The sequence below is a fragment of the Priapulus caudatus genome, unplaced genomic scaffold (genome assembly GCF_000485595.1).
Source record: "Priapulus caudatus unplaced genomic scaffold, Priapulus_caudatus-5.0.1 Scaffold1566, whole genome shotgun sequence".
Taxonomy (NCBI): Eukaryota; Metazoa; Priapulida; class Priapulimorpha; order Priapulimorphida; family Priapulidae; genus Priapulus; species Priapulus caudatus.
Window position 1 is genome coordinate 32116 of NW_014578627.1, and position 11355 is coordinate 43470.

Here is an 11355-nt window from a genome sequence, read left to right on the forward strand (position 1 = left end):
CCTAACCCTAACCCTAACCCTTACCCTAACACTAAACTTGACCCTAAACCCTACCCTATGTTGTACACTCGCACAGACACACACATGTTCACGCACGCGCGTACGAACGCACGCACGTACGCTCGCAGGCATACACAGGAACATCTCTATCAGGTAATTTTGTTTAATTTTATTGCGTACTGGCTCCCCTAGATCCTATCTGTAGAAGCGCTTGGTTGAGAGCGTTGGAGTCAGTAGTCTCGCTGTAGAAGAAAATCAAGCCGCCTGTGTCAGTCGAAAGAGCTTCAAGATTGGGATCCGCTGCCGTACCTATGGCAACAGAGTCGACGGTGATCCGTTTACTGATCAACTGCGAATAATGAAAAGCAAAAAAACACATTTCAGAACGGTTTCTGCTTTCATGCATTGACTTCTTGTATTTACGTGAATATCATCGTCGTCATCATTATCACCCAACCGCGTTATTGTTGTTGTTCACGAATACTCGGTTAAGTAATACGCGCCGTGCGAATGTTCATCGCGGATTATTATTGGTCTTCTACGATACAGCGCCGATAACTATATAGCGTCTCCATCCCCTTGATTTGCACAGACGCTCTCATCAGGCGGTCTATTACATCTTGTTTCTCTGTGTCGTACGGGTTTGACTGTCCGTCCGTCACTAACAGGATATATTGGCCGTCTGGCTGAATCGCTTGCGAATCCAGGGACGATAAAACGGCGATGGCTTCCAGCAGACCTGGGCGAGAAATTTTTCATTTTAAAATAGAATCGAGGACAATTCTGACGTCGTCAACGAACAACCGAAGTAGATTCGAAGCGAGTAAGCACGCGCTCTTTATTATACCTAATTACTGTGTGGCCTTGACGGGGCGTTATTTGCTAACAATTAGCTGTAAAAGATGGTGATATAAAAGATGTTATCTAGACGAAGAATGGATGACTGCGTGCGACATTGGGTAATTTTCTCCCACCCACCGAATTAAATCTAAGGAGGGCAACATGTAGGTTGTCCATCCGATACCACTTTGTGTAAAAGAAATGTTACGCGAACGTTAGAGCTCTATGTTGAAGAGGAACTATTGGTTATGTGATGCGAACTCATCAAGCCGCTTGACGACAAACGCGAGGAGATACTACACGCAGTGGAATCTCTTCCCGCCGCGTCATTGATTAGGACAGCACAGCAGGAGTGAACCAAATGCGCTTCTTATTCTCTCCTGAACGTACCTATAACATTCTCTATATTGTAGTAAAGCGAAAGGCGCTAGAAACGTGAACGCGCCGCGAATGCACACGGGGTATTTCCATGCTACGAGCACGCATTTTCTATTTGCCAAGCATTTTACCAACCTGCCAAACTGCTCTCCGTTATTCAGAGTTTCTGGTAGTACTCGGTCCTTTGTTTCGGGCAAGAACATCGCTAACACCCCGGCTATAACTGCCGGAAGTCCAAATATGACGAGAGGCAACGTGACAGTCGAATAGTGCGTTCCCTACAAAAAAATTAACGTTACTACATGATCAAAATAACATAACTCTTATTATTATTATAAATGTTGTTGTTGTTGTTGTTGATGATGATGATGTTGATGTTATTGTTATTGTAGTTGTTGCTGCTGTTGTTGCTATTGTTGTTGTTGTTGTTGTTGTTGTTATCGTTGTTGTTGTTGTTGTTGTTGTTGTATGTTGTTGTTTGTTGTTGTTGTTATTGTTGTTGTTATCGTTGATGATGTTGTTGTTGATGTTGTTGTTGTTGCTGTTGTTGTTGTCGTCGTCGTCGTTGTCGTTGTTGTTGTTGTTATTATTATTACCGAGGTGTCAAAACCTTGATGTGCTTTATTTACAGACCAAGCGTTCTTCGTTTTCGTTTGAATGCTACCGACTCGATGTTTTAAAATGTTCCTAACCGATTCATTGCACAAATAATCTCTAATCTCTATTCCTCGAAAGCTCAGATAAGGTTTGCTAATCACGTTAACAGAGGTTTTATTGCATTATTTCCTACATTATAGATTACTATGTATATCAGTTCACGTATGAGTTCCATCATATGCGCGCACAAATAAAGGTCTTACAAGGCATCATAAAGACACACACGAGCCGTTATATCTAGGGGCGTAGTGTAAGTGCACTGCTAGGTTACGATTAGAGAGTCTATATCTTCTGTAGACACTAAAATCGTATTTACACAAAGTGCGTCTGTATGATTATGTAATCCATAGTCATACAGACGCACTTTGTGTAAATACGATTTTACACAGCTACAACAGCTACACAGGTACAAGCTAACCATTATCATGATGGTAATAACGCAAATAAACACTAATACTCCCTAGTTTACCCGTACAAATAATGTCCAGGTTCCTCAACAACGTCAACCATCGCGGTCTGTACAGCGAGATACCATACAGACTGGTTAAATACGGGGTTTTACAGACACGCCTGTTAAAATCTTTGTCGGAAGCTTTCGTGATGCTGCCCACGCTATACCCCCCCCCTCCCTCCCCCGCATCGATCGGCTACCGTCGTACAGTACGGCGGCAATAAAGAACTAAACGTGCATATGTCTGCGGATTCACCCCGTTTAAATCCCTAAGTTGCTAAATATATCGCCAGATGCGCAAACGCAGCCTTTTTGCGACGCTACGTATATACGTACCAGCATGGATATGTAAGGAGCGAGGATAGCGCCGACTCGGGCGAATACTGAGTTACTGCCGACGCCCGCGTTACGCACTACGGTCGGATATATTTCGGCGCTGTACAGGTAGACGACAGTGAATGTGATCGAGACGCTAAACTTGCCGAACGTCGCAAGCCCGACGATCAACCAGCTAAAGCCTGTTGGGAGAAAAACCACAATGCATTCAGGTTGACTGATGTTGCTGCAAATCTGCTTTCGCGCCACGGCCTGTAGAGCCTGTTCTGTCAGCGGCTATATGGAAACAACTTAGCATAACACAGTTATTATTCAGGTTGCTCGTCTTTCGCGGTGGAGATAGTTTTAGGACAATATTAGAGGTATATATGCCTGAACTCGACTGAAAAAGACAAATGACGACATACCGGCGCACAGTGCATGTGACAGCAGCTAGAGAATGTAAAACTTAAAAATGAAATGTGCTGGGAGAAATGAGCACGGTTCAACGCTGTTATGGATAACTATATAACTTTTATCGTTGGCGTTTTAAAATTTCGCATTTTCAGTCGAATACGCGACTCTTTGAGCGGTATACTGCATGTAGAGCCCAACGCAAGACTCACTTGACCGCGTGTGTGCGTCACTCGTTGATACATTTCTGGTCACGTGATAATCACAACGATAAGAAGAAAGCAACAACAGTTAATGTCCGCATCAATAAACGATATTAAATTGTCTTTTTTACATTCGAAAAACGTCCCTAAAGTACTCTAGCATCACAGCTAATCGAACTACGTGTTAGCATATATTATATATATATTATAGGTCCTATTATAGACACCCTGGTGTTAGCGAATACCGTGTAAGAACGGCAGAGCCGTCACCAGGCAACTGATGCCGCTAGCCAACATCGTCGCAGATGTAGTCAGTCTGCGTCCGAAGCGCTTCATTGTATACATGGCGACCAGATGAGCGGGTATCTCAACGAGGGAAGCCAGAGTGAAGCCGACATAAGGGTTGCTGCCCAGGTTCACGGAGTTCAATGAAAGTCCGTAGTATACCATCGATACGACGAACCTATAAACAACGGGTGACAAATAACCTATATTAAATGGCATATGATAGGGTGGTGTGCGACAGGTAGCAAAGTGACATATGACTGGTAACAATGTGCATGGTGACATGTGACAGATGACCTGTTGACCTATGGCAGACAGGCCTACATGTGACAGGCATAGGATGTATAGGGTGACATGTGACACATGAATTGGTGACATGTGACAGGGTGACATGCAACAGACGACAGGGTGACATGTGACGCACGATAGGGTGACATGTGATAGGTAGCATATGACATGATGTCATAGACGTCTGACAGATGACCGAGTGACGTGCGACGAAGCACCCGTACTCACAGTTGCGCTGCAATAGCAACATTTTATAACGTTTTTACGTATTGGGCAAAATATTTCCTCTTCTCGTTTCTTCGCGCTCTGATATGCATGTCAGTGACATTACCACTGATACATCATGATGAGGGATTTCTTCCTCATGTTTGGCGTACGCAGTGTGTCCATGACGTTCGGTTCTCTCACCTTTCCGTCGTCGGTGACTATCTGATGCTTCTGAAATTGTCAGACCCGTATATTAGAAGGTCATTCCTTCGTACGATGGGAATCAGTTAATTTTGTATTGTGACTATTGAAATGCAGGCCCCGTCCAACCATTAAACAACCCAGCCCGTCGCCCAAGGGAACATAATAAGGATTTGCCATTTAATTTGTTATTGAAGAAATAATATATATATGTGTATAATTACAAGACTAAAGAAATGGCCAATATTCTAATTAGAAATTTCAGTGGTAAATGTCAAACGTGTTATTAGGCCTACGTGCTTGATCCATGCAGCCATTGGTGCTTCCACAACGCAACACTGGCATGACTGGTAGGAATCAACATATGAACATAGATACAGGAAGATTGGATATTCAAATCCACCGGACATTTATGACAGTCGTCAATGGACTCACCAAGGAATACCAGTGAAATATTCAACAGGCATCTACAGTCACTCTATAGGCCTATAGTAAATTAACTTCAAATTTTTTTCTACTAATATTTTGGGAAACTAATGAAACCTCATGCAAAATTTCACTAATTTTCTAAAAATTAAATTTTCTAGTAACCTACCTACCCTATATTTTGCAAGTTCTGTGTAACTGCAAACCAACAATTTATTAAGGATGGCCTGGGGAATGCAACTTGTGAAAAAGGGGCATTGTCCCCAAGCCTAGTAGGCCTATTCGGAGGAAAATAAATGGTTGTAGTATTCCAAACCCATTATATTTTTACATTGCACACCTTCATAATTATTCAAAAAATTTGGCTGGGGGGGTAGTAGCTGCCACCCATACCCAGGCACACATAGGGCATGTTGCAACTTTTATTATTGAATCCACTAGTGAGGAGGTCTATAATTGATTTATTCTATTCCCTTTAAATTATTTTGATTCAAGCGTTAAACAAGAAAGTTTTGACCCCCATGCATATTGTGGACCTGGTGACACTGATGGCGTGACTGGCCTCCTCCGCCTGCCTTGCCCATTAAACTCGAGTATGCACTGCATAAAGGTCAAGACACACTGCAGCGACAGCGACCGACAGTAACGACAAACGACTTTTCAGAAAATTGGAAACTATTGTTTCTTATGAGCCATTGCACGCACACGACAACGACCGGCGACCTCCTTGACGACAAAAATATTTAGGAACGTTTCTAATTTCCAGCAACAGTCGCGCGCGACACTTTACAAATAGCCAATAGCAGCCATTTCCATTGGCACGTGACATTACGATTACGTCATAAATAACCCATAATGCTAGCCAAGAGTCAAGACGTATAGACTGGTCTCCGGCGCTAAACTCGCGCCGCATGTCACAAACAATGGGGCCGCGAACCAGTCTAACCAAAGCGTGCAAGCTGTGGCAAGCTACAGTCACTAGCTGTATGACACAGTGAGGCACGAAGGGTCATTGTCGTATCAAAAATTAGGGTTAGGGTTAGGGTACACTTCTGTAGTACAAGTCTGGTACACTTTGGCTGATAGGGTCTATATGTCCCCCAGGGTACTGCCGGAACGTACCCTGGGCCTGGGTGGTACCAGAGCATATAAATCAACGTGATTTATATGCTCTGCTGGTACTATCTAATATGCCGGACCGTACCTCGCCTACTCCACTAACGAGTCTAGGGAGTCGCCTATACCCCCACCACCCCCTATATAATAACTGCATGATGCAAGGAAATAGTCTGTTTTTAATTGGCAGTCGTCGTGATAAGGGCAGCTATATATAGCACCCCTCATAAAAACCGGTTCGTAGTTTACATACGCGGAGTTTGAGCAGAAAGTTAGCAGTCGCGCGCTGTTATCAAGGCTGCTATAATGCAGCCCGCCTAAAAACCGGTTCGTAGTTTACATACGTGGAGTTTGAGCAGGAAGTTAGCAGTCGCGCGCTGTTATCAGCGTGTTTCACTAACGTTCGTTCGCTATTTTTCCTTCGCTATTTTCAAAGTTGATCGGTAAATAGCGAAGAGCACGTCCGCGCGTGTTTCACAAAGCTCCGTTCACTAAAGTTATTCGTTATTTAGCGAACAACTTTACCGACACCCTTACCGACGTCTCGGTAAATTTAGCGAAGGATTTGCGGTGTATTTAAACCCTATAAAAACATAATGTAGCGCAGTGTGCGTTGTATATTGTAGCAGCGATGTTGCGGAGGTTGTTTCAGATAAATGCACCTAACTTTACTACAAACGATAGTACCTATATAGGCACACTATTCACGCAAATACAAGCTCGTGCTCGTGCTGTACACACATACACAATCACACTGACACAGGCAGACTTGCCAATCTCTATCAATTCGTCTGCTAAAACGCGCGCCTGGGATCTACTTTAGGCTCTGTTTTGCCTGCCTGTCGAATAGAAAGAATATCAAAATGTTATATGTGTTACTCTAATCTTTCAACAGTTCATAATATATTGTAATGTGTGTTGTGAGTCTTTACATGCTATCGATGCCACAGATTTACAGGCAAGTGTATTCTCGGTTTGCAAACCGGTTGTCGAACAAGAGCTTGAGCATTGACAGATGTGACACACGCGTTAGCACGTAGCAAGCTCCGAGAATATAGCACCCATGCGACACAGCAATTAGCACGCACCTATACCTAAAACACTTCGCACTTATTTCGAGTAACTCTTATCGTTGACATCACAACTGCAAGCTCAGCAGCATATACAATGTGAGCACAACTGCACAACTGCAAGCAGTGAGCACAACTGCACGCAGCGGAGTCTATAGTGACAAGCATGGCGAACTTTTTATTGTATCAAGCTTATAATCGAGATAATGAAATACGACATTTACAAAGAGGAAGAGTTTTCAGAGACAGAACACAACCGTTTGATGCCTACAATGATACAGAAATTATCGCCAGATATAGATTGCCCCCCCCCATGTCATTGCTAATCTAGTAGATCAACTGGACGATGAGCTCAGCCCAAGGACAATAAGATCTCGAGCCATTTCTTCGTCTTTGCAAGTATTTGCGGCATTGCGATTTTATGCAACTGGAAGCATTCAGCAAACGGCTAGTGATACACTAGGAATCAGCAAAGCATCTATGTCAAGAATAATTTACAAAGTGTCGCGAGCGCTGGCACACCGAGCCAACCAATATGTTTAGCGTAACCTAGCAACAACTGCGCCGCGTGTTTGTAGTTGCCGCCAGCTGACGCGAAGAGAATAGCGAAGCGTTAGTGAAACGTGTTGTTCGGTAAAGTTGATCGGTAAAGTTATTCGGTAAGTTGTTCGGTATGCCTTAGCGAACGAACAACTTTCGTCGGTTAACGAATAACTTTTAGCGGACGTTAGTGAAACGCGGTCCTCAGGGCTGCTATAATGCAGCCCTTATAGAACGTAATAGTTTGCAATGTTCACGTTTTTGTTGACTATATTATAGCAGTGTTCTCATAGGCTGGCCACTTCTTGCTAGCTTAATAGTACATGGAGTGTATTTGGGGCATGCATTGTTTCAGAATTTCACTTTGTGGTAGAACTACGCAGAATCTATGGTTTTGTTGGAGTAGTCTGATGTAAAATGCTATATTTGATTTATAACTCCATTTTCTTGGCATGAAAACATTTACCTAACTTTGTATTTCACTCGACAGCAACAAATTGTAAATAAAGAAGCTTCTTTAGAATAAATTCTGCAAGTTGTATATATTTATGATGTTCACCCTGATTTTTGTAAAGAGTATTTACACGTTATGCAATTTGAAGTCTCCAACTTTACACCGAAACATAAACATCTGTAGCAGCAGAAGAAATGGGCGCCAATTTATAGTTAGATTACCTCATCTTTAGCCGATATTTAAGCTTTGGTGCCAAATTTACCATAAAATTGCGAAACATTAGCAGAAATTCTCATTTCCAAGAATTCAAAAGTATTTCCAATGGTGTTCTCTGTCTATATTTTGCACGAATCCTCTTGCTCCGCGTTAATCACGGAACCATACACCTTTATACCCCGATCGTCAAGCTAGATGACTTTGATGATGCAGATTTTTATCGGCTTTTTGCAACTGCATGCGTTGACTTGTTATTAACCTATGAAAAATAACAGGTTTGGACGCATGTGGTTTCGTTGAATTTAATTTACCGTAATGGTTATGTAACCGGATGCACTGTATGCCAAGGTGGAGATAATAGTAGAAGGTAAACTTCACGGAAACACAGCTGAGCCAATGTTTTCTTACCGAATGAGCATGCCTCTAAAATTATGCTCTATATCGCACAGACAATGTGCAATTTTATTTAGAATAAAGTTTATAAATAATTACATTAAATCTTTATCATCATTATCAAGACTATTGCATTGTTTTTTTGTCGCACAAAATGTTCTTAAATCATTTTAAAACGATATTTTTGTCGAATATTTACATATATCCTCGTTAGAAATAGTTACATAATTACATAGAATAGTTACATATCCTCGTGCATGTGACACGCATGTAGTTAACAATCGTATAGCGAATTACTGAACTGACGAATTGACGTTCTAACAGAACGTGACGGCATGCTATACAACAGCCAACCATATGCAGTCCTTCCATATTACGCGAATTTTAAAATAAACTGCAAACTTATAACAGCAATTCAATATAAAACATCAATAATCAAGAAGGTTATTTGTAAAAATCGTCCGGCGCTCGGACGTACATACCTGTCTATTGACGACACGCGACTGCTACTGCCAAAATCGTCTGATAAAACGTATCAAGAATGGCATGCAGATGTACTAACGCAACAGCAAATACCGTGTGCACACCAATTTATCAGGTCCAGTGTATGCGGTAAATACATGCGCGGACATGCGCCAAGATGGCTGGGATATATCTCATTGTCATTGGTGAGGAGCATTTCGCGTGTCATGAAATAATAGCAAAATTTCGACAATTCGAAATAAATGTCGCCCGCTGAGCGGTGCTGCCACATAGTATGAGCGTCTAAATAACGAAAAATATCCATATTTTTGAAGAGGGAGATTAACTTCTGCTAAATCATATAACTACCCTGTTACGCCCACAGAGTTTCATTTTAAATTAGATCCGGCCGATTTGTGGACAATGCGTTTCTGAACGCCCCCATTTTCCCGTACCAAGTGCATAGGTTGGATGTTCCAAATGCACAGAGTAACTGTTCAAAGCTTATCAGTAATAAACGTAGTATCTAAATGCGGGATTACACAAATCATTCATACGGACACGTTTGCTTAAAATGCATGGTAGAAAAATAAAGTTGTGACTGTGGATGATGAAGGTGAGGATCGAGGCAGATGAGAAAGAACAGAAGCAGATGAAAGGAGAAATGGAAATGGGCGAGGACTGCGAAAAATGAAGAGAATGTGAGAAAGGTAAAGACATTTAATCCAGGATTGACGAGACACCCTACGTTACACATATATACATTTTTAGTATGTAAAAATATCTTATGAAACTTTCTCAGATTCCCGAAAATGACATCCGAATGAAGAATACTGATTGAACTGACACGTTGGTGTTGTTGTTTTTATAAATGTGGCATATTGTGCGTACTATCCGATGTGCGCCATGCTAGGCTAGGCTATACAAACAAGTATGGGTTCTTCACGAAACGTGTTCTGAGAAACGTGACGCAGTCTTCGCGTAATAACTAATAAATAACGCAATTGGCACCTACTTGATATGCAATAATTATGAGTGTATGTATTACGAATGTTTTAACGCGACACATCTTGAAATTTCAATAACGACAGCTTTTGGAAAATAAATTAAGTTGATAAGCACGTCGATGGCAGTTGAGCGTTTTATAGTACACGTTTGTACCTATAATATATGTATTATATATATATATATATTTATTTATTTATATATGTGTGTATAAATGTGCCATGCATGACAGCGGATGGCACGCATGTTTTAGTACACGTACCTAAACATCAAGTTGGGTAAATAAACGTGATATCTATGACAGCGAGTACCTTCGCTGTTTAAACCGACCAGGTGAAAGCCGAGTAAACAAAACTTGAGTAAAAACGGCTGAGTAAGCCCAACGATTCTTCTGTGAAATGATCGTAAAAGCATGCCTTTTCATCGTGAAAATTTAAGGATGCATTTCGGCAATTATCACCGAGCTCACTTCTGTAAAGTGATAATCACAACTAAGCTAGTGTCTATCGCTACAGACGATTCACTAGCTGTTCTCACTATTAGAACTATCCGAGGTTAGGCCTAGACTTTAGACGTCTGTCTATCTGCGAGATTTGCTGTCACTGCATGGCCGACGATACACGTCAAACTGGGTCCGGTGTCGCCATCGGTTCGGATATCGTTGGATCTACTACTTTTCTAGGCATAAACTGCCAAAATCTTTGGTCCCTGTAAAATCAAAGTTTATATTATTATCATCTCATGGATTCGGGTGCGATATATAGGTACTAGGGTGGTATAAACTACAACTAGCAAGTTCTATAGATTGTCGGTCAACGGGGTCATTTTGCCTTATAAAACGTACAAGACTATATATTATTATTATTATTATTTTATTATTATTATTAAAGGGACAGTAGCCTCTACTTACTGTATAACAAATCGTCTATACTCACACGTATTTGTTACCAGATACCCAATTTAATTGTTATAATTATTTACACATCGACGCTACGAAATTTGAACGGCGCCATGACACCCGCGACCGTGGTGCCACCCCGAAAAAGTTGCGTATATGACCATTTATTTTCCAGGTTACAGACCGAGGGCTAATCACAAAAGTACGTAATCCACATAGAGACTTCATTCGTGTGTCTAGACCCATGTTTTCGACACTAAGCAATTGATCTGGCATGGATTCAAACCCCTACCATCCTTCCGACTGCCAGAAATCCAATATGGCTGCCATGCATAATGAGGTCAACCGTAAAATCACCATAACTGACCAACTGTTGAAAGATAGAGACTTTGTTTTGATGTTTAGACCCATGTTCTTAACACCAAGGATTCCATCGTCTATAGAACTTATATATTTAACAGTAAGTTATTATTATATATGAAAATGTTAAATATTATGATGCAGCTAGATCATGGAATACATAGATGAACACCCAA

General features: G+C 41.5%; 2 protein-coding genes across 2 annotated transcripts in view; both read right to left on the reverse strand.

The window, feature by feature from the left end:
• Positions 1-701, reverse strand: part of LOC106817016 (calcium-activated chloride channel regulator 4A-like) — a 27387-nt gene extending 26686 nt beyond the window's left edge. Inside the window, exons 1-2 of the mRNA XM_014821662.1 lie at positions 618-701; positions 181-349 (exon numbers count right to left, since the gene is read on the reverse strand). The gene's annotated coding sequence lies outside the window, so the exon portion shown is untranslated. The remainder of the gene's footprint in view (positions 1-180; positions 350-617) is intronic.
• LOC106817015 (organic cation transporter protein-like) overlaps positions 1-11355 on the reverse strand; it is a gene marked incomplete in the record, with an annotated part of 20636 nt that overhangs the window by 5776 nt on the left and 3505 nt on the right. The window contains 4 exon segments of the mRNA XM_014821661.1: positions 1354-1496; positions 2663-2844; positions 3504-3721; positions 4163-4269. Of these exon segments, the coding sequence (XP_014677147.1) occupies positions 1354-1496; positions 2663-2844; positions 3504-3721; positions 4163-4269 (650 nt within the window).